Raw genomic sequence first — 24,118 nt, 5'->3', positions numbered from 1 at the left:
ATATCTAGTTTATCTTTTATCATAACAAAGGAAAACTATAACTATAACTAAGCATTCTTCAACTCCATCAAAGACTCCAGAAGGATATAATATTACCTAAGTAAACAAGAAATAAGAAAACTCTAGAAATGACAGAGACATCTCACTGCCTGGACAGTCACCCAAAGTTCTTTTGTACTGTTGGGGCATCCATCTTTGGCCTTCAGGCCCATAGTATCCAGCAGACTTTTCCATGAAGCAGGAAATTTCAAAGACAGTTCAGTCACTTTCTTTTGTATCCTGCACAATGTCTCGCAGACTCTCTCATGAATCAGGAACCCCAAAAGATCATCTCACCTTTAGGCAAGTTCAGTAGTCCTCTCTCTGTGGGATCTTTGTGTCCAGTTTATGCAAAAGTCCAGGCAAGAGCAGTTTCTTGCCCAAATGGCTAGCAAATTCTATAAGGAGCCTCTTCAATGCCCATCCTCCTCTTGAAGTAGCTGGTGCTGCCAGGAGCAGATGTGTCTTATTGTCATGAAAAGCCCTAAGTTATTAAAACATTTAAAATGCCATATTCTGTAGTCTTTGAAAGATATGAAGAATGCCTATTTAACTAAAATATACCTCTATATATCTAGAAAATATAATTAACATGACTACAAGCTTGACTATTATTGATGATTATCCATTAACAACCTATATTTACTAATTATATGTTACATTTTTAAATGAACTACACAATCACAATACGTTAATCAAGAGCAGAAATACATATACACATAATAAGATTGACCTTAAATTAGTATCAGTAAACCAAGATTCATATCAATGAAAATTATTCATATCTATATCATATCCCACTTTAAATGTAAAAGAACATTTATAAACAACATTTGGGAATATGGGTGCAGTTATTTCTCTCCAAACTGCTTCATGCTGTATGGGGGCACTGTTAATCAGGTCTTTCATGATATAACCTGTGTGTCAGGTTCATCTCAGTCAGCAGTTGCGTAAAGTAATTTTCTGAAGTAGTTCACAATGACCTTTCAGGAAGGGTGTGGTCTGTCATGCCATATTGGGATAGAAGCAATCCACAGGGTCTCATCCTCTGTGAAAACAAAAGAAGAACCTCTTTTCCAAAGCATCATGTCCTTAGACCCAAATTTTGAAGTCATAATACCCTTATGGTATCCATTCTGGTTTAGCTTGGCAGCCCGTATAATGAAATGTCTCTCTGTACTTAGCTCCTTTACAGTCAAAAAATTCAAAGAAAACACAATAATGCAAAAAATCCAGATTGTCTGTGAATTTTCCATTTTTATGTGGCTTACTTTTACTCTTATCACTTTATTCTGTCTCTTTAAAGACTTTACCCTTTTTCTAAAGCATTAACTTTACTTCATGACATTTTAACACTATTTTTCTTTTCTCTCCCATGCCTACCTATGTCTATCTAACACTATGACCCATTTAGAGGTCTTTTATGTCTGAATCTGTCCTATTGTGAATCTGTAATTCTTTACTATCCAAGAGCACTTCTTAAAATGCTAAGCACTTCTTAAAAACTTAAGTTGCACCATGTAGGGGTAATACGGTACCACCTGTTTCCTGCCCAGTCTAAACCTTAACTGTACTGTTATTATGATAATTACAACTGTTTTCTACCTGAGATCAACACAGTTCAGCATGGCAGGAGACACTCCTGCCTCAGAGCCATTTGGTGCCCCTGAGCAGCGCACAGTTCCAGGTACACAGCAGTCCACATTGCCATCAAGTAAGCCGTAGCACTTTACTCACAAAAGCCCATCCAAATTCTCTGTCTCCTGTTGTAATATGGGGAGCGGCGGCAGGGTTGCGTCCCCAAACACCCCAGCCGCCTGTCCGGCTCGGCTAGCTTATGCCCCAAATAATTACACGAACACTGTATTCTTTTAAACACTGCTCTGGCCCATTTCTAATCATCTGTGTAGCGCCCCTAGGTGCGCTTACCGGGAAGATTCTAGCCTAAGTCCATCCTGGGTCGGAGCTGGGGCATGGTGTGCGTCTTCCCTGGAGCAGGTAGCATGGCGTCTCTCCTGAGGCGTCTGCTCTGGAGAGCGGAGCTGTGGAGTCTGACCTCACTTCCTCTTCCTCCCAGCGTTCTGTTCTGTTTACTCCACCCATCTAAGGGTGGGTCTATCCAATGGGCCTAGCAGTTTCTTTATTGCTTAACCAAGGAAATCAACAGATTGATATATGACACTCCCCCATCACGAGAAACAGAGGTTGAGGTAGGAGCATAGCCCAGAAAGCCAGTGTTTTAAAACTGTGCGGCTTTTTCCCTTCTGCCTTTATGTAGGAGCCACACTCAACACTTTAACTCTGAGAATGAGCTTTTTATTTGAGTTAGAGCCTATTCTGCCCTGCAGACCACTGCGCAGCCTGAAAACATCTCTGTGTATGGTGGCAGGAATCCACCATGCTCCCCTGGTTATGCACACCTAGTAAACCTGATCCCGCTGCCTGCCCAGGCAGGGAGCGCTGAGTCACAGGCATGGTCTCAACCCGTTTCCTCTCAACCCTGAGTGGGCACAGAAATATCCGGGCCCAGAAATGCTCCATAGCTGGAGATTGCATGGGCAATAGGGCCCAGGAAGCTGCGTTTTAAAATGGTGTGGCTTTTTTTTTGTAAGGCTGCTGAGTCAGAAATTCTTTCTGTAGCATGCCACGCACAAACAACAAAAAGTTGTGTTAAACTCTCTCTCTCTCCTTTTTAAGCACTCTCAGGTTTTACATGGAGTTAGTAGACCACATTGGGCAGCCACTCTGTTGTAAAGAGGTGCGGCAGGCCCTGTCCCCACCACCAGGCTAGTTTATACCTGAAATCACACAGAGATCTGTATTAATTAAATTGCTGCCTGGCCCATTTGTTCTAACCTCTTATTGGCTAACTATTACATATTCGTTTTACCCATCTCCATTAATGTGTTTTGCCACTTAACTGTGGCTTACCGGCATGAGTCTAACCAGTGTTCTTCTCAAAGAGGAGAGCCATGGTGTCTGCCAGACTGTCTTTTTCCTCCCAGAATTCTGTTGTCTGCCACGCCCATCTAAGGGCTGCTCTATCAAATGCCAAGGCAGATTTCTTTATTTAATCAATGAAAATAAGAAATAGAAGACCCTCCTACACCATGTGACCTGGTAATAGAGTGCAAAAAGCAAATTCTTGAATACATTTCTCTAACATAAAATAGAAAATTCTTGAATATATTTGACTAACATTTGTAACAGTGTGTGAAATCAGCTACTTTGTTACATGAGACTGCCCAGTGCCTTCCTTTCTAGACTGACTTTTTCTTCACACATAAGAAAGTTCTTCACCAAAAGGAATCACTTGCCCCCTCTTGCACTTTGAGCTACAACAAAAGACCACCTTTTTAAGACCCTTAGCCATGTCCCTGAGATTGAAATCCTAGAAACGTCAAGAAAGTGTAACACTTTTTAAATCTTAGTCATCAAGTTATTTTATCAAAAGACAATGCCATGAAAAGTGTACAAGATGCTGTAGCAAAGTACCATATTAGGTAGGTGATAAGCAACAGTTAATTTGTTTCTGATTGTTTTAAAGTTTTTGCTTCAAAATTTTCCTTGTTTTGTATATTCATATGATACTACATTGTTTTACAATCCAATTTATCATACTGTTTTCTTTTTATCAGTGCTATGTAGGCATTTCAGAGGATTTGTTGTCATTCTGGCAGTAGAAGGAAAATTTTAGGAGCTTTCTGACTCTTTTATGTGTTACAGTATTCTTAATCCCCTCCCCCCATTTTGTCTTTTTCCATCATTAACAAATTTTCTTGAATGTTTCTCCTATCCACATCAATTTATTTTCTCAGAGTCTGTGTGTTTCAAAGACTGCAGTCTTAAACCCTCCATATTGTTTATTTGATATGCATTTGATATGCTTTTTTGTAACACATACTCATAAATCATATTACTAAGACTCATTGTAATATGTCCATACCAACCTCCAGGTTACAGGAATTATATCTAACTGTGTTTTGTCACCCCAACCCCTGCCACCTATCCTAGACTTTTGAAGTCATTATTCCATGATCAGATTGACTATTTAATTTCTACTTTCCACGTGTCAGACAACATACAGCTTTGAGTTGAACAGTTTTGAAGTCTTTGCCCCAAACTGTACTGCCTTATTTTGATTTTATGTTTTTTTCATCTTTAGGATTAATTTATGACTAATGTTTCTAAATGTTTTATGATCAACTTTAAGTTCTTAACCATCTTCCTTTATGTGTATCTTGTAGACGTTTGGTGTCTTCATCTGCCACAAATATAGTGATGGGAGTGAGAAAAATCAAGGGCTAGATTGTCATTCTTTTTCTCTTTAATCACAATTAATTTGATGTTTTAATATTTACCATTGTACCACTTTGTAGATTTATCTTTTTCTTCATCATAGCTTATCTACTACTGAGGGGAGGGAAAATACTGGCATTCATATAGATAAGTGACCAAACTTGTTTTCTGCTTACTTACTACCCATTTTGATGACATTTTACAAAATACAGACTATGTATACATGGGGGAGAGAGTAGTAACACACACATAAACACATACGGCTATAAACTCAGAAGTCTATTTCTATTTTGTGTCTTTAGTAGAAGACACAAAGAGGTGGTGGCTGATTGATTTCTCTTTTAAATCATTTCTTCTTTACTAGCACAGGTTGCAAAGAAGACCCTATGTGTTTTCCCAGAACTTCTAAATGTTTCTCCTCCTGATGCAGGTTCACAAAAATGGATGCAAAGAACCCCAAAACTCTGATGGATCTTGCTATACAGTGTTTGCTGAGACATGAGTCTGCAGCAATCCATGCTCTGGAGTATATTCCAAGAGATCTTTTTATTCCATTGTTCATTGCTGCCTTCAAGGGTGGGCATAAGAATATATTGGGTGAGATGGTGAAAGTTTGGCCCTTTTACTGTCTCCATCTTGGGACATTAACTGTACGGGTGCCTCATCGTGAACTCCTGAAAGCCATGATTGAGAATCTTCCACTATATCCTGCAAAGAACTCTTCTTCTCGGTAAGACTGTATAATAGAGATATGGTAAGACAAAGGAGGTCTTAGAACGAGTAACTAGTGAATGCAGAAGTTTTATTTGTAAGACTCAGCTAAAACTTGGAAACACATTAAAGACTGATGTCTTCAATATTCCTTAGGAAATCTGTTATTGAGGATTCTATTGATAGGTTTATGTAATGGGTGTTACTTAAGAGAAAGACAGGAGCTTTAAGACTGGAGGGTATTTAAGGTGTACAAAGGATGGGAGAAGAAGAAGATGAATTTTCATGGCGAAGACTTGTTGGTACTTAGTACAAGGAGTACCAGCTATGGATAAAAGGATTTGTTCCTATATGTCATCATTGACTCTTCTGGGTTTCATTACCGTTTGCTATTTCTCAGATGTTCTATCTCCTCTTACCCCTACAGGAAACCTAAACTGAGGATCCTAGATTTAAGACAAGACATTGACTGTAGGATCACATGCCCTGAAGTCAGAATCAATCCACCTTTCTGTTTTCACGCTTGTACTTACTCTGAAAACTCTGTCACGAGAATGGAAGAACAGTTTTGTTTGACAGATTTAGAGTCCTCAATTCATTTACCCAGGCCTATAGAATTACTAATGGATCTTTCCCTGGATGGCTCTTTAATGGAAAGGGAATATTCAATGTTGCTTATGAGGAAAATTAGGGAGAGTTTCGGTGCTTTGCACATATGCTGTCGAGATTTGCAAGTTGATAAATTGGATGACTACAAATGCACCCTGAGAATTCTTGATCTCAACTGTGTTAATCAGCTGTCAGTTGATAAGGGTTCACTGAGTGATATCACCAACATCCTGTCTCAGATGAGCCACCTAAAGAGCCTTAGTCTGTTTAAAGTCACTTTTAGATCTCTGAGTGGGAATGTCTTTAAAAATTTCCTTAGTCATTTGCAACGTATGGAAAACCTTAAGAAACTCAAATTGTATTCATTCAGTCTCAAAAACCATCTGGACAGCGTGCTCAGGTAAGAGTTTCAGACAGGTTTCTGGGTTTCCCGGATAAGTCTTGGGACAACATAGAAAATATTCATGGATATTCCTAAACTCCTCAAAGCCTTTTATGATTTCCACTCTGTCACTTTTGGGAATTTGAAACTGGAGGAGGAATTACAAAAATTAAGCAGCCAGCAATTTAAAGATATGTGCAGAAATATGAAGGTGAAAAACCACTAGCCCTCTAGAAATGAGAATAAAGAGGAATTGAGATGGTGGAACACTTTTTTCTATAGCACTGATGCCAATGGTTTACAATGTCAGATCACTTTACTAATATGTAGTCACCAAGGTATAGGTCATGAAAATAGAGGATGGTATTTAGGAACTGACCAAAGGTAATTTTCAGTTGATTGCTCTTTCTGATCCCTTTCCACTAAAAACGTGAACTGAAATCTACAATGGATAATATTTTAAGTATCAAGTGTGTTAGTTTTTCTCTTAATATTTCTTGAAATAATCAACTATAATACCCTTTACACATTCTTAATATTAAAAGAAATAGTATCTCAGTGCTGTACACAAAACTTTCAGCCAGGTTTGGTGGCACAGGATTTTAATCTCAGCACTCGGGAAGCAAAGACAGGCAGATTCTCTGAGTTCAATGAGGTATGATCTCTATAGTGAGTTCCAGGACAGCCAGGACTACATAGTAAGTTACTGCCTAAGAAATTTTCTCCAGAGTCATGAAACTATTAAGCAAACAAAGTAAAGATTAACTTATTAATACCCATTTGTAGTGCATGAGAAAAGTGGTTTATTCTGGATATAAAGATATAGTGTTTATCATTCAATCCTCATTCTTAAGAAGTTTTATTGTTGTTTTCTCCCTACAGAGTTCTGCCACTTAACCTGGATGTTTTGTATCTGTCATTCTGTGATATATCGTACAGAGACTTCAGATTTCTAGCCCAGTGCCCTCAGGTTTCCCACGTAAAGATGTTGAATCTTAGTAACAACCCAATGAATTGGGATGACTTTGTACCCTTTCAAACTCTTCTGTTAAATCTCTCTGGTACTCTTAAGCATCTAGAGATAAGTCATTGCCTTATAAATGATTCTGCAATCTCTGTTCTTATCCCTGCCCTAGTTCGTTGTACTCGTCTCCGTGTCCTGGGCTTTGCTGCTAACCCCATCACAATGCCTATGCTTGTGCATATCATGCATAGTTTAACACCCTTGATGAGGCTAAAATACGTGATATATCCTATCCCTATACATTGCTATGAACGATGGCATTTTCAGGGCCGATTAGACCGATGGAGGCTTGCCATTGTACAACTACAACTGAAGGCAATGCTACAGATTGCAGGAAGGAATGACATGAAATGGATCACTTACCCATAGTAAATTTCACAGTCTTACACCATTTCAATATGGTATGTACTACTTAAGTACTAAATGTTATTTCCTAAACTCATATATGCAATATATAAGGTTCTTACATTGAGGGAAATTACACCTAGGGAAAATAGATACATAAACTAAGTAGTATGCAGAATAATTTAGAAAAAAATGGAGGACTTTGAGAATTCCTGTGTCTCTTGTATACTATTAATATATTTCATTTTACTGATCACAGTGATGTGCATGTAATACAGGATGATCAACTCCTAGTTTGCTATATTTCTGCTCATACTGTTCGTTCAATTGTTGGTACACCACACAAATCAGAACAATGACAGCCTTTCCTGCCTATATTTGAGGATATGGTGGTGGATTTTTTATGAGACAATGTTTCCATCCCCTAAGTTACTATAGGCGGTTTTCGTTGCTCTGGGGAAACCGCCAAGATTTAGTAGTGGACAAGGAAAGCAGGCAAGCAGAGGCTCTGATGTTTCAGTATAACCTCAAGAACATAATTATAATTGGACAATTCCTTGATGTAGGCCAACTGTAAAGTTTCCACTACTTCCCATGAAGTCTTCAGTTGGGTGTCTAGCCTTTGTCACATGATTTTTTAGGTAGGACTTAGGATCCTTGCCATAATATTCCCCCTACTGTAGTTCCCCTATTCCACTCCCAGTTCTGTCAATCCTGTACATTTCCTTAGCTGTATAAGTCATTCCCTATATACAGCTTGTTTCTCTTTTCCATTAGCTGTGCCCCATTTGCTATGATGCATACTAGCCCTGTTTGAGTACTGAGTCTCACTGACTTTAAACTCCAAAATAGAACACCATTATAAATTCAGTTTGCACATCCTAGAATTACTTAGAAATGGTGTATGTAAAGTAGGTAATTAAGAATTTACACAGGGCTAAGGAAATGCCTCAGTCACGAGCACTCCTGTGTTCAGCTCCCAACCTAGCATTTGTGTAAAAAGCTGAGCATTAAAGAGCACACTTGTAACTCCAGTGTTGAAAAGGTGGAGGAAGGAAGATCATTAGGGCTACATAGCCAGACATTCTAGCAATATAGTGCATTATAGTTCAGTGAGAGATCTGCCCTCAGAAAATATGTGTAGAAAAAGAAAACAGATACTGACTTTACTCATTCATGTTTGAGGATGAGCACATGTGTGCGCACACACAGTCAAGTGCATGCACCTTCTCCAACACATGAACACAGACACATAACAATATCTTACTCATATTGTTAATTTCTTTAAATGCATACTGCATCACAAGTCATGGTAAAAATACAAAATTAGCTTTTGTTGAGATGCCAAAACAACTGCATTTCAGACATTCAGTAACAAAAAGAATAGATAGTAAGTAATAATTTATATATAATGACCTATTGAAATAAATTAGTAAATGCAATGGCTTAATTCTTTACATTGTTTTCTTTTTAAAGTGAGATCATTTCGGTTTCAGTCTTAAAAAAAAGTAATTGAATTTTGTTATTAGTAGTGATACTGGTAAATGTTTCAAACTATATATAGAATTTATTTCCAAGACAGGGTTTCTCTGTGTAGCATTGAAGCCTGTTTTGGAATTCACTCTGTACGCCAAGCTTAGCTCAAACTCCCAGAGATCCACCTGACTCCACCTCCAAAATTCTGGGATTAAAGGCATGGACCACCACTGCCTTGGTTCATACTATATTTTACAGGCAAAATGTAATAAGAAAATGGCAAGGCAGTTAATATTTGTTTTTATTAATTTTATTTTGGTGGTAACACTATATTTCTAAATAAGAAAAAGAATGTTAAAATATGCTGTAATTCATATGTCATAATTAATTTGTGATATAACATTTCAAATTTGTACACATTTTTCATAATGCTTGCATCATTATATAATGCACAAAATTTCAAAAACCAACTAAAATACCATTGTAATGAGCAATTTACTTTTATTGTTTACAAGGTAAAAATGGAAATTATTGGACAGTTTGTATTAAATAAAATATTAAAATTAACTTTACCTGTTTCTTTGAACTTTGTTTTTTGTGTTTTCCATATGGCTGTCACTATATATTCTGAGATCTTGTGCTCTCAGAAGTACGGATCTGATTAATGTGTTCACAATATAAGAACACTAGGGAATTTGAAACTGGACCTATATTGGCATAGTTTCTCTCTCTGTCTTTCCTTGGTTGCCGTGTTTCTGTCAGAAACTGCACTCCGAAGTGAAAACTAGACCCTACAATGAACAAAGAACTTGGAGTTTATTCCTGTCGAACTGACATTGTGAATGGTATTCCTGGAGACTCCTGTGCAAACAGGTGCTCTGGATACTTTGTTTTCTATAGATTTGAAAGGTAACCTAAGTGTGTGTACTTTATTGTTTCTATATGGCTGTGATAAAAACTTCAAAAGCAACTGAGAAAGGAAATGAAGTCCCAATCTCAGGCCATCATTGGGGAAAGTCAGAGTAGGCATTTGAACAGAAGCAGAGGCGGGAAAGATGGAGGAAAGCTGCTTAGTGTCTTTCTGTGGCTTGTTGAACAACATGTCTTGTACAACCCAGGACCAGTTGCCCAGGAAGCACTTCCCAGAGTGGGCTGGGCTCTATTTCATCAACCATTCATTAATCAAGAAAAATGTCCCACAGACTTGCTTACAGGTCAATCTGGTGGAGACAGTCCTTCATCTATGGTCCACTTTCTCTCCATGACGCTAGTTTCTGTAAGTTGACAAACTAGCCACTACAGTAGACCTCTGCCTTCTTGAAACACATACATAGCTTCTAAACCATAACCTTTCCCTGTTTATTCCCAGTACCTTTCGTTACTATCACAACATAAAACAATATGACCTTCAAAATACCAAATCCTTTAATTTTTCCAGTATATTAACAGTTCAAGGTCTCTTTAAACTTTCAAAGTTTCTTAACTGTGATTTCTTATATAATTAAAAATAATTTCATAAAAATTCCATAATGAAACCTAATATTTGGGGGATGATTTAAATATATGTATTTATATATTCAAAGTATTTTAACATTTTGTCACATTTGATATGCAAACACGTGTGCGTGTGTGCTTTCAGGGACAAATTGTAGGAGTTTGTTCTTTCTGCCAGGTGGGTGCAAGGGATTGAACTCATGCAGTCAGGTGTGGCAGGAGATGCCTTTACCTGCTGTTCTATCTCCCTGGCTCCTTTAACAGGTGTTTAAGAAGTTCAAATACCTTCTTTTGTAAGACAGTATAAATTTATCCAGTTCCTAATTATGTGTGATAGATTAACATACTTAGTTTGTATTTTAATTTGTTATAAATCATGTTGTGTAAACCTAACAGCAAAGTGTTTTCTCCCCTCAGTCTTAATTTCCAGAATTACCATTTGTAAGTGCAGAAACTTAAATATTCCACCAGGAGGCCTTAAGTGAACATTTCCATATGTACACTTTAGTTAGAGCCAGCTGAGATAAAGGCTTTGAATAATGGATTTTTCAAGAGCCATAATAATTACAGAAGGGACTGGAGAGATGGTCAGTGGTTAAGAACACCGGCTGCTCTCCCAGAGGACCTGGGTTTGATTTCCAGCACCCACACTGTGGGCACAACAACCACCTGTACCTCCAGTTCCAGAGGATCTGACCCTGACTTCAGGCCCCTTTGGGCACTGCACATACATGGTACACAAACATCCATGTGGGAAAAAAAACAATACCCATAAAATAAAAATAGAAAGATTTAACGTACAGACAACAACCCCTGGAAATCCAAAACTCACAGTTTGAATTAGATTTATTGGCAATAATTTAGAATGATATGGAATTTGAAATAATAAAAGATTGTAGCTTCAGCAGTATTTGTGAATTCTGTGTAGAATACCTAGAGACAAATTGTGGTCCATCTTGGTGAATTAAGAAAAAGTTGATGTGATATGATACACACTGTTAGGTATGTATTTCTGCTTCACCAACACTTCCACGTGAGTCTCACAGATGCAGCTGTACTTAAAGTGAAATTCTGGTACCTGTGCATGTAGGTAAGACTTGATGGCAAAAGTACACATTAAGGTCAGACTTTCCCCCACCTCCAATTCCAGATGTATCTCCATGTTTCACTTGTCCTAGATGTCCGCTCATGTTCCTCACATGGCTGTGATCTGAACTCTGAAATCACTGCTGTTTGCCAGCCCTATAGCTTGACCCACCTGGCCGAGAAGAAAGGCCAGAGGAAAGACCTGCCCCATGCAGGGAAGCCTCGACTCTGTGGTCTCAAAGCTCAGTTGCTTACACCTCGCAGCTACTCCTTCCAGTCCCAATCACATCTCTCCAACCAAGGAAAACCCCATACCAAACTGAGAGGCCCACAAGTGTCAACGTCTGGTGCATTGGGGTCTCTGGGTAAGGGTCTCACGCAAATCAGGGCACAGGATGCAGAGTATGAACAACTGCATAACAAGCTTTAGTTCGTATGGTTTTTATACAGACTAAAAGGCATTACCTCAACTCGGGACCCCCCTTTACTGGCATACATGATCATGAGAAACTCTTACCTCACTTTGCAAGAGACAATGTCTCAATAAATAACAGTAATTAAAAAGAAATGAAGTACCTAGAAACAAGGCAAAAAGTATACAGAAGCAAAGCACTTGTTTATATCAGGTAGAGTGTGAAGAACTGAGCTCAAAGGCCACTTCCTTATCAAGGGTACAGATTCTGACGGAACGTTTGCGAAAGGGCAAAAAAAGTATGCTTTCATGTATGCTTGGTGAGCCAAGCAACCATTTCCCAACTTCATCCCATCTGTCCCAGGAGGAGCCTACACTCTAAGCCAGTTGTGTCTCCACAAACAAAGCTCAGAATCATAGAACAGTGTCCTGCTGCAATGGCCCCTTCCCCATTGCAAAGCTGCCCCTTAGCTTCAAATAATTCCGGTGTAAAAATCTCTGATTATTAGCTAAGATTTTTAATTTGACATTTCCAGCAATACTTATTTTTTTTTCTTTGCCTGTCACAATAAAATTTATTATGAAAACAGGCTGCTGTGGGGACAGAGGAAAAGACAAATACATCTGGGTTAGGTGGCTCAGGTGAAGTAGTGCATATTCTTCACATTGATGCCATATTCCCTGAGGGCAGGGGTCAATTCCTCCATGGTTAGGGTGTACTTGCGGTCCTTGCTATTGCTTCGGGACCTGCCAGAGGCTGTGTCCTTCATTTTGCAGTGCTGTAGGGCATCATTAGCAATATCTGAGATGAATTTCTGGGCAGCTAGTGAGATGAAGAGGATTATGCGTGGGTCTGAAGCTTCAAAGCCAGCACGGTTCTGGTAATAACCAGTCACTGCATCTGGGATCGCAGGGGTGTAATCCTCCAGCTGCATCAACAAGTCCACCAGTGGCGTGCTGGACACTATGGGCTTCACTTCTCCATTGGCCGCGCTGGGCAGGCCATAAACCTTGTTGAATATTGCCTCTTCAGAGGGAGCCATGCTGCCTGCTGCCACCTAGGCCTGCCCGCTACTTTCCGCTGGCTCCAGGCTCGTGCCACTATGGGTGCTGTGCGCATAGTAGAGGCTCCAGACCCGGGTCCCCCTGCCATCCCCGCGGGGCTGGCCTTGTTCTTTGTGGCTGTGCTGGTGGGGAGCATGGTGTGAGCCAACACAGGAAGCGCTGGTCCCGCGACCAAGGCAGCACAGGCCTGAGCCACCTCGGGGTCCGCGCCTGAACCACTGCAGCTCATGGGGCTAGTGGGAGAGGCAGCGAACCAGTATATTTATTGAAGAGTGTGTCACAGTGCCCTGTGATTTCCCTTTTAGCATGCACAAGTTTCTGGGATTTGGTATCATGTCTTTCACCCAGCTCTTTGTTTCAATACCCATTGTTGGCATCATTCCCCCATCCGTCACTAGTTTCTGGTTAAATAGATTGTTTTCCAAACAGTCTCCAAAATTAAATTGCTCAGAGGAGCTGCCTCAGTGGTTAAGAGCACTTGCTGCTCCTCACAGATGATCTGGATTTGGTTACCAGCACCAATGGAGGTTGGTTCACAAACCTGTAACTCCAGAGCTAGGTAATCTGACACCCTGTTCCCAGAGCTGTGTGCAATTGCACTTGCATGTTCAAATGTACACAACACACATCTATATATAAACAAAGTTTTAAAAGTTAGATTGCCAAGCAAAACTTGAAAATATTTTCATATAATCATGTAAAATGTGAATATTCACGGAGAATTTTTTCATTTTGTTCCTATTTTTATACTAGGATATAGAATTCCCTAGGATAAAGCTTCATTAGTTGACTTTCAGAAACCTTGAAATTTTCCCTCTGTTTGGCCAAGCTTATATAGTCTCACTCTTTAACTCAGCTCCTACAGGAGAATCCAGCAAACAACATCATATAAAAATGGTATAACTTTGCCCAACTGAAGTCTGAAGTGGCCCTGTTTTCCAAAAGAACAGAAGGTTCCGTTCACCCTGAGCTAAGCATACAAGGAAGACCCACAGTTTGACCTTGGTAGGATAGGTCATCTTGAAGTGCAGAAGCTGCAGTGATTTCTCCAGCTTTTCTCTCCATGAACACAGCTCTCAGCTCAGCTCACGGGAACTTATACACTACGGTATAGAAGGAGGTTTTGACTGATTCTACAATTGCCAACAGTGCGTCATCAGACCTTGGATTTGAATGTGCTATGGTTTTTGTCTTTGATACCTCCATATTTCTTGTTTGCTCCCTTTGTTGTTATTTTGACATTTTAATTAGTATTAGTACATAGATATAAAGTGTTTGGAGCCAATATATCTCCAATTCCCTCCCCTCTATTCCTTTCGTGGCAGTGTGTGCCTGGATCACCAGAACTGACACACAGAGACTGGAGGACCCTGGGACTCGCTTACCAGGCCGTCCAGCAAAATGGAGAGCTGCAGATTCGGGAAGAGACCCTCTATCCAAAAATAAGGTGAAAAAGTGATCCGAGAAGACATCCCAGTGTCACCATCTAGCCTCCACACAAGATACACACACACACACACACGCACACACACACACACGCACACACACGGACATCTAAAAAGAAAGTAGTCCTCTGACACTTACTTGCCTTTGGTTCCCAGAGAGGGACATGCAGGTAGAGACCTTACCCTCTGGAGTTGCCTAGCCTCCAGTTCAGCAGACATATTTTAAAAATAGCTTCAACAGTACTTGGTGGCTCACACATCTGATCCCAGCACATAGGAGGGAGAATCAGGCAGATCTATGTGAGTTCAAGACTCCCATGGTTTATGTAGAGCACTCCAGGAGAGCCAGTGAGACCTCCCCCCAAATTTTTTATTATCACTGCTCCAGTCAAAAGCCAAATTGAGGGGCTTTTCCCATATATGTGCCTACCCCATTATCCTTGTCTCTGTGGGTCCTCACAATTGCTGTTGGGGTTAATGGTGTGTTTTGACTCTGTTGTGATTTTTGTTTCCTTTTTTACCTGCCCCTTGTTCTTCCTCCATCTGCATATCTAGATAGCATGGATCTGCTCTCACAATGCTCCCACTGTCTCCATCGCTGTCTCTCTGTTCCTTTCTATCCACCCCCCTCTCTCTGTCACTGTCTCTCTCCCATCCTTTTGAAGACAAAACACCAAGAATAGATATGTCCTTCTCTGTTAAGATTCTGGACTTCCCAGAGACTCTCAACAGAATACACTAGGACTTCTCTCCCACAGTGCAATGGTGTCCTCTCGCCAAGACCACAACCTTATTTTTCTCTAACCTTGTTCCAGTTTACTGACAGTCTGTTAGTTACTTTAACGTGCATTCTTTTCTCAACTCATTCTCTTGCTCAACCAAAGATTGTTGCTCAACTCAAAGCTCACCAAGCTAATGCTCTATCTACACATGTTAAACTGTGCACTGTTTGACGCACATTCCAGCTTCCACCATGAGAATTTTCTCCTGTTCCTCTTTTCCCTGGGGGAGGGTGAAAGGGCAGAGGGCAGAGAAGAAGGGATGCGAAATTGAATGGAATGGACATGTACGTTGTGAAAGACACAAAGAATAATTAAAAGGATTATTAAAAAGCTGGACTCTAACTGTATAAAAACACTGAATTGTGTCAACACCGGGGAGAAACACTAGCAAGCAAATCCTAAATACTGGGTTAGTATCTATTTTCTGTGAGATTCACTTACTAATGGAGATGAAAGGTAGTGATTTCATTGAGCAGCTTGAACAACATATTTTAATATGTGAAGACACAAGCACTCATGAGTTACCGAGGGACCGTGAGAGTGCGAAATGGGAAAGGGTAGCTTCAGTGGAAGTTCTCTGCTGGAGCTGACTACTTTAAAATAGTGTGGCCATGTGGGAAGGGGGAATGTTCGTGGGCTAAAGCAATGTGTCAGAGGGCTGTCCCCAGTCTGTGAGTGAGACACTCTGAACCATGAGCAAGGAACTGGTCCACTGAGAGAATGATTTCCCTCTACAGTGTCACTTGCTCCAGCTTTGAAATTTCTGCAGTCAAGACAAAAGGAATTCCCTGATTTAAGGAAGCCGAGAATGTAATTGTAAGCAGATTAACACAAGTACTTTGGATATACTGACCTTTGGAAAACATTGTTTTCAATTTCATGGAGGGAGAACATGGATAAAAGTGAAGCTTTGCTCCTATGAGTGTACACATCCACGCATGGGTGAGGAGGGGATTGTGTCTCTTCTAGCACTGTACATTCCCAGGTGCAGAGTGTGCACGGGCTTCTCGGTTGAAGCTAGACATTCTGGGAATGGGTGAACATAATTCGGTCACAACTAGTGATTAAATCATTCATATTGCTCAGACAGTTCCTAACTTTGTCTCACTCTCCAGACCACAGAGTCAGCTGTTCAGACTCTCAGAGGGAAAATCCTGACTCTGGCCACTAGGGGCTCCATGGATGTTTTCTTTTGAGTTGTCAGTTAAATATCTTAAATGTTCACTGCAACAGGGGTTCTGTGTGACAAATCTCCACACACATTAACACAGTCCTGTTTGCTGTTGACCCCAGATCTGCATCCCATTATAGGCTCATTGTTTCCTCCCTTGGTGCAGACTGAACCCTGCAAACTGTAGTGTGGTGGCATTTCGGTTGTATTTTAATAAATACAGACTCTCTGAAGATCTGAGAGTAAGACAGACCCACTAGTCAGCCTGATAGACCAGGTTATGGTAACATGCGCCTGTAATCCCAATAGCCACAGTTGGACACACTTTTAATCTGAGTGGTGCTCGCCTTTAATCCCAGCCCTAGTTAGGCATATGACACTGGGGGAGACAACGATCAGTCACACATTCTCATTCTGAGATTGCTGGAGCAGGATCACCATTTCAGACTGAGGTTCAGCTAAGAGCCAGTGGCTGGCTGTTTTGCTGTTTGAATCTTCAAGTTGAACCCCAGTGTCTGAACCTGAGTATTTATTAATCACGCTTCACTGTCGAGATTTCTCCCCAGGAGTCGAGTGTGGGTTCTCCAACACCCCATTCTTTCACGGGGTTCTCCATTCTCCTCCAGTCACTGGAGTCCCTGGCTCTCCTGTGTGCTCTGCACACATCTGTCAGCTCCTGAGCCTGCATCTCCATCTGCTTCCATGCACTCCTGCCGTCCCTGGCACACGCTGGTGATTCCCAGGGGCTCCAGAACTACCTGGCGTTTTATAATATGGACACTCAGAGGACATGTCTCTAGCATGTGCTCAGGACTAAAGCTTGGACATTCTCCAATGATCTGTTTGGTGAATCTTTGTTGTCAAGGCAACACTATTGGGAGGTGGTAAGACTTGATAAGCAAGGCTCTGTGGGAGGCCCTATGTCTTTGGAACCGAGCCTCAGAAGAGATGGATATAGTGAACCCAGTCCTGTGTCTTTTAGTCTATGCTCCCTAGCCACGAGATGGCTGCTTTTTCTCTACCATGCACTCAAACCAAAGGATGCTGCCTCACCACAGATCAAAAGCAACAGAGTCAAACTGTCCAGGACTGGGGTTTCAGTCCTACTAGGAAAACTGTGCTTTTGCTTTATAAACTAATGATCTATTTGTTCCTGTAAGAAAACCTGATGCACACAGTCTTCCCTTATACCTATCAGGATTTTCAGAATATAAATTCTGTATTTAGGTTCATTAACTGATCATTTTAAATACCGTCTCACTGTGCCATCCATGACCTGAAACCTGCGGTAGAAATCAGACTGTCCTGGAAATTCACGGACATCTGCATTCTTATTTATCGTGGATGTTGCAATAAAATTGTGTAGCACAATGCACGGCCAAACTGGGTTTTTAAGGAATTGTGTTCATTTTGTGGTATGGAGAATCTAAACCCTGTATTTGTAAATTCTAACTAAGCAAAGTCCCTGCATGTTTCTCTTGTTGGCTATATCCATGCCAGACAAGAATTCTACCAGGGAGTCTGTATGTGCCCGGCTCCAAGATTTTTCTTTAGGTCTACGTGGATGGACACTTATTTGATCATAGTGCCACCTTGTGGCGTCATCATGAAGTGCAGCTAGAAGACAACTGAAATTCTGGAGGAGGAAGCCTAGGTTCAAAACTTTAAGAGAGGGAGGGGGCACTGGTGGCCTCTAGGGAAAATTAAGATAATTCCTGAATCAAATAGAACGTTCTGTACTACCGGGAATGAAAGATTTTCCATCATTTCTATGTTATGAGACCTTTGCGTAGAGATCTGTACAAATAAAAGTGATCATGTGGCATTTTTTTACTTGCTGATGTAAAAATCACAGCTCTCGTACTGTAGACATTTATTCTGGAGCCATTATGAGTGATGACAGCACAGAAACACAGATTGAGGTTACCCAAACTTCCACGTTCCAATGAAGAAGCAGTTTCGTGGGTTTTTTAAAATATTATGTTTACACAAACACACACACACACAGAGAGAGAGAGAGAGAGAGAGAGAGAGAGAGAGAGAGAGAGAGAGAGAGAGAGAGTTGCAAAGTAAGGCAAGGTTAAGATACATTGATAGGCACACCAGAAAAGCCAGAAAAAGAAGAGTACATTGAGTTTGGGGGAGATTTTTCATGGACCTAAATATTGTCTGGTGACATTTTACTCTTGGATTGGTGGAAGCAGCTGTTCTGCTAACTTGAAAACTTCGAAGTGCCTTTTATTTAAGACAACAAGATATTAGTTCTATGGTCACAGCTTCTTTCTATGAGGATTTTCTTCTTAGACGTGGAAGTTCAGAAACAGATTTGGGCACATAAGGGATATTCCTGAAGGTACCACTGACCCAAGATAAAGCAAACAGCCTGTAAGTCCAGTGTCCCCAGAGTGCAGAAATTCCCATTTTCCTTCAGGATCCGTGGTCAAGGAGGATCCTTCCAGTGCCCACGTGTTCATGGTAAGGCATAGCTTCTGAGCAGGGATTTCTTTCTCACACTCGATGACAAGGTGCGTTAGCTCTTTTCTGGACCATGTTTGCGTGAGATTTGTTTATATGGTACCATCTTAAATTTTGTTGAAATTTCAGGTTTGTGTTTTATGTCGACTGGGATACCTTAAACTGTATCTCACCAACCCCCAAGTGATGGGAATTTTCCACCTTCATAGTTTCTATTGCCTTCAATTGTACATCTTTCAAATACTTGTCTATAATGAAATGTTGAAGGTATCCTTTCAGAATCATAAAGTCTGTATGTTGTGTGAGCTGCGGGCCTCTTCTCACAGCTCGACTCCTGGCCGCTTGGCTAGCTTATACCCCAAAATAACAACACACAAACTGTATTCTTTTAAACACTGCCTGGCCCATTAGTTTCAGCATCTTAACCCATTTCTAATAATCTATGTAGCACCACGAGGTGCGCTTGCCAGGAAAGATTCAGCATGTCTGACCTGGTGGCTGGCTGCATCTCATCTCCCTGGCATAGGAGAATCATGGCAACTCACTGACTCAGCTTCTTTCACCCAGCATTCTGTTCTGTTTACTCCGCCTATCGAAGTTCTACCCTATCAGGGGGCCAAGCCGTTTTCTTTATTACTTAACCAATGAAAGCAACAGATAAGATACAACACCCACCTCCATCATCTGTATTTTAAATTATCCTTTACATTACAAAGGCCATCGACAAACTTTATTCCTGACAACACAGTGTGGAAGTGCCTGCTCTCCTGCACACTGGAAATCATGTGAGGTTACACTACTTTGAAAACCTACAAATTGTCTTGCGATAGTTTTTAGTAGAATCTACATTCTGCCATTAGTTTTACTATAATGTGCTTGCAAACCTGCATAGAAGTCCGTGCTAGGGATATGACAGTTTTATAATATCATGTTACTTAGGATGCTATAACAGTCCCAATGATCTAGAGGATGGAGCTGACATATTTTCCACATCTGTACACTGCTAAAGAGCCTAGTTCACCTGTTTCTGGAACGTGTGGCAACCCTCGTGTTGGATGCCAAGTGGTACTAGGGAAACTGGATTGGCCTATTTTGAGTTCTTAGTCTTGTAAGTAAATTAATTGAGAAACGGAGTCAGAAGGAAGCTCAAGGACAATTTTTACTGATTTGAGAGGGAAACTGCAGGGTTGGCAGCCTGTGGATCTTGGCATTTGCTCAGAGAGGGAATCTAGAGAAGAGGGAGAGTTATTTGCACACAATTTGTTATTTGTCACACGGCAGAGGGAGCAGACAACTAAAGAGAGAGAGAAGCTCTAAGAACGCCCAGAAGCCCAGGGAAAGCAGGCTCAGGCTTTAGAGGAGGACTGGAAACTGAAAAGCGTCCTTGTCTGATGAGATCTGCAGGGCTGTTGGAGGAAAGCTCTGCATGTGTCTGCACTGTGGTGGGCGGCTTTCTGAGAGGGACAAGGACCTTGTCTCGGTGTGCAGAATACTGTCCTTCACTTCTCCTTAGCATTGCTCCAGGAAAATCAGCCTGCATGAGGGCCTGTTGCTTCACCAGATGACTGACTGACACTGATTAACTAACTCTTAAGGGACCATCGATATGAGAGTCTGTGACAGTCATTCTTCAGAGCCGTTTACAGTCATGTCCCCAGCCAGCCACAGCCAGAGCTGTATTCCATCCTTTCCATCCCGAGGAAGTAGCTTTCCCTTAAAGCAACTCATGAGAGTTCTGGTATCCACCCTCAATGGCCTCCAAGGCTGATACTGTCACACACACCCTGAAGAGTCCCCAGAATCATGCAGGAGAGGGGTTAGAATTGGAGAATAGATAATAGTTCACCATGAAAGCCCAGATCCAATGACAAAGGTGTTCCCCAGCAGGGACTAGTGTCCATATTTGAGTCTCAGTTACATCTTCCCATGTCCTTCAAGCAGGGGCTCTAATTCAGGAGGACACGAGAAGATAGAGTTCCCTTCTGGTATTCTACCAGAAATCTAGGACATTTCCTACTTCTGTCCATGGAAAAAATGGACCATTTCTGTGGGGGTTTCCTGCTTCTAAATGGCCTGATCAGTTTCTGTGTTGCCTTCATCAGGAGATTTCGTATGTCTGTTTGCACTGGTGAAGTCTGTTCTCTTTGAATGTATCACATGCTCAGGGAGAATTTCCTGGCAATGATAATAGAACCTGGCTTGTGTACATGTGTGTAAAAGCAATTGTGTGTCACACAAAGAAGCCTATCTCTGTCTACTTCTTTTTGACAAGTGAACACCTGGATGGGACAAAGTTTAGTTGGCTGGACAGAGGTGTGTGCAATGCTGGAGTTGACCATATTCCCAGTGTTCTTTTTCTGTATCATAACTTGTAAATCATTGGTGTTACAACTTAGCCAGGGAATTCAGAGTGGAGCAGAGTGGAAAAGAACAGGGCTGTAACACTTTTGACGGGGAAGCTTTCCTCTAACATGGCAGAGTTGTTGCAAGTTTGCTGGTGAAGTCCTTTCCTGCCTGAGAACAGCTGTTACATGGGGGAAACCTGTCCTGGAGCAGGGCTGTAAGCTGCAGTGCTTACTGTGTCCTATGCTATTATACCCTGGCTTCAGAGTGCCAGAGTACTGTTCCATTTGAGCTGTAACACTCAGTGTTCTCTGAATCTCTACTGACAGAATACTGTTCCATTTGAGCTGTAACACTCGGTGTTCTCTGAATCTCTACTGACAGAATACTGTTCCATTTGAGCTGTAACACTCAGTGTTCTCTGACTCTCTACTGACAGAATACTCTTCCATTTGAGCTGTAACACTCAGTGTTCTCTGACTCTCTACTGACAGAATACTCTTCCATTTGAGCTGTAACACTCAGTGTTCTCTGAATCTCTACTGACAGAATACTGTTCCATTTGAGCTGTAACACTCAGTGTTCTCTGACTCTCTACTGACAGAATACTCTTCCATTTGAGCTGTAACACTCAGTGTTCTCTGACTCTCTACTGACAGAATACTCTTCCATTTGAGCTGTAACACTCAGTGTTCTCTGACTCTCTACTGACAGAATACTCTTCCATTTGAGCTGTAACACTCAGTGTTCTCTGACTCTCTACTGACAGAATACTCTTCCATTTGAGCTGTAACACTCAATGTTCTCTGACTCTCTACTGACAGAATACTCTCCCATTTGAGCTGTAGCACTCATTATTCCTTGGCTCCCAATAGCCAGGATCCTTTTCCATATGAACTCTAACACTCACAACTGGTACTCCAGAACAGAATGATGACAAAGAAGCAAAAAATGGGAATGAAAGGTAAAGACTAAAATGTAATAAGTGAGAAGACATTCACAGTTCATACACAGTAAATTGTCAGTGTTTCAGTACTGTGTATGTCTACTCTGTGAATTGTATATTTCCCTGTTGCTTGATCCAATTGAAAAAATGTAATTGTAATATTATTACTGATGGATAAAACCTCAACAACCTTAGGAAATTAAGTAATTCAGGTGCTGTGTCTGGAATGAACTATTATTACAAAGCAGACAGCCTTTATTCTCACATGGCTTGGTGGTCAATAAAACTCTCCAATCAGAGCTGAGCTGTCATGTCTCATTTGCATAATTTTCCAAGATTGCTTTTTCCAGTCAAGCTTTGCTTTTATCCAACATTGTATCTCATGATTTCAGCGACAACCTTATTTTCTTTCTCAGACAATCTCAGGTCTTGTTTAGCTTCCAGCCAGTTTCCTGAAGCATGAGCTCACACTGAAATGAAGCCTGTTACCAAGGGAACAGGGTACAGCACTGGGAGCTGTGATAGATCCTTCTGCAGCTTCAAGAGCAGGTCCGTGTCAATAGAGAGAGATTTTCTGAGTCATTGACTTATACAGATACTGCAGGCATTTAGTTGCCTTATCCCTTAATGGTTGATGGAGGATCCTCTTGGAAAACCTACTTACCTGTGAATCTGCCTCAATCAGGGAGAGGTCAAAAGTCCCCATTGCTTGTTCCAGGATACATGAACTTATAAATCCCAGTAGATACCCCCCCTGATGTGGGAGTGTCATATATCAATCTGTTCATTTCATTGGCTAAGCAATAAAGAAACTGCTAGGCCCATTGGATAGGCCCACCCTTAGGTGGGTGGAGTAGACAGAACAGAACGCTGGGAGGAAGAGGAAGAGAGGTCAGACTCTGCAGCTCTCCTCTCCGGAGCAGACGCAGGAGAGACGCCATGCTACCTGCTCCAGGGAAGACGCACGCTATGAAGCTCCGACCCAGGATGGACTTAGGCTAGAATCTTCCCGGTAAGCGCACCTAGGGGCGCTACACGGATGATTAGAAATGGGCTAAATTAATATGTGAGAATTAGCCAGTAAGGGCTAGAGCTAAGGGCCAAAGCAGTGTTTAAATGAATACAGTGTCTGTGTAATTATTTCGGGGCATAAACTAGCCGGGCAGGGCAGGCGGCTGGGGTTTTGGGGACATAGCCCCACCGCTGCTCTTATTACTACAAATGGCGCCCCACGTGATGGACTAAACCCACTTACAAAACCTGAGAAGGCTTAAAAATAATGGAGAGAGAGTTTAACACAGATTTTTGCTGTTTGTTGGTGGCGTGCTGTAGAGAGATTTCCTGATTCGGCAACAGCAGCAGAAAAAACGCTGTGTCATTTCAAAGCGTGGCTTCCTGGGGCTGTGCCGCCAGTGCAAACTCTGGCTTTATGTTTGTGTTCCCACTTGGGATCAGAAGGAGAGTGCTCTGAGACCATGACGATGACTCAGAGCTCCCCGCCTGCTCCTGGGCAGAAGGCAGAATCAGGCTTAGGCAGGCGGAAGAGCATGGCGGATTCCTGCCGCCATACAGAGACGTGTTTTCAGACTGCGCAGTGCTCTGCGTGTCAGATTTGGATGTTACTTGGATGAAAAGAATTTCTGTGCTGCACGCTCAGTCTCAGAATTAAAGTGCTGAGTGCCGCTCCTACCTGGTGATGGAGCTAGCACAAAATGGTACGTCCTCCATTTTGAAATTTTCCTGACTCAGCTTCAGCTGCAAATCCCTGCAGCTCATTAAGAGGTCCTGCCACGAAACACTTAAACGGTGGTGACGAAAAGCTGAACGCATGCTTTTCGGTTTTCAGCCGTAGCAGGAAAAAAGCTGCCCGTTTAAAAATGCCGGCTTTCTGGGCCAGCCTGCCAGGGCAAACTCTGACTGTTTGAGGCAGGAGGGCCGGCTACCAAGAGAGGACTTGAGTGTTGTCTGTTGTAGCTCGCTGGCTGGCAGGGAACTTGAAACGCCAGTTGTGGCT

General features: G+C 41.5%; 1 protein-coding gene and 1 pseudogene across 1 annotated transcript; one reads left to right on the top strand and one right to left on the bottom strand.

Moving 5' to 3' along the window:
- The first annotated feature begins 4,778 nt into the window (after window positions 1-4,778).
- On the top strand, window positions 4,779-7,433 carry LOC142840286 (melanoma antigen preferentially expressed in tumors-like). Its single transcript, XM_075956876.1, has 3 exons — window positions 4,779-5,068; window positions 5,477-6,058; window positions 6,923-7,433. The coding sequence occupies exons 1-3, from the start codon at window positions 4,779-4,781 to the stop codon at window positions 7,431-7,433; spliced, it is 1,383 nt and encodes a 460-aa protein (XP_075812991.1).
- Window positions 7,434-12,515: 5,082 nt separating this feature from the next.
- Window positions 12,516-13,171, bottom strand: LOC142841043 (transcription initiation factor TFIID subunit 10 pseudogene; annotated as a pseudogene).
- Window positions 13,172-24,118: the final 10,947 nt, after the last annotated feature.

The sequence above is a fragment of the Microtus pennsylvanicus genome, chromosome X, assembly GCF_037038515.1.
Source record: "Microtus pennsylvanicus isolate mMicPen1 chromosome X, mMicPen1.hap1, whole genome shotgun sequence".
In the NCBI taxonomy this organism is placed as follows: domain Eukaryota; kingdom Metazoa; phylum Chordata; class Mammalia; order Rodentia; family Cricetidae; genus Microtus; species Microtus pennsylvanicus.
The sequence above is the reverse complement of the archived record's forward strand: the minus strand, read 5'-3'. Positions and strand labels throughout refer to the sequence as shown.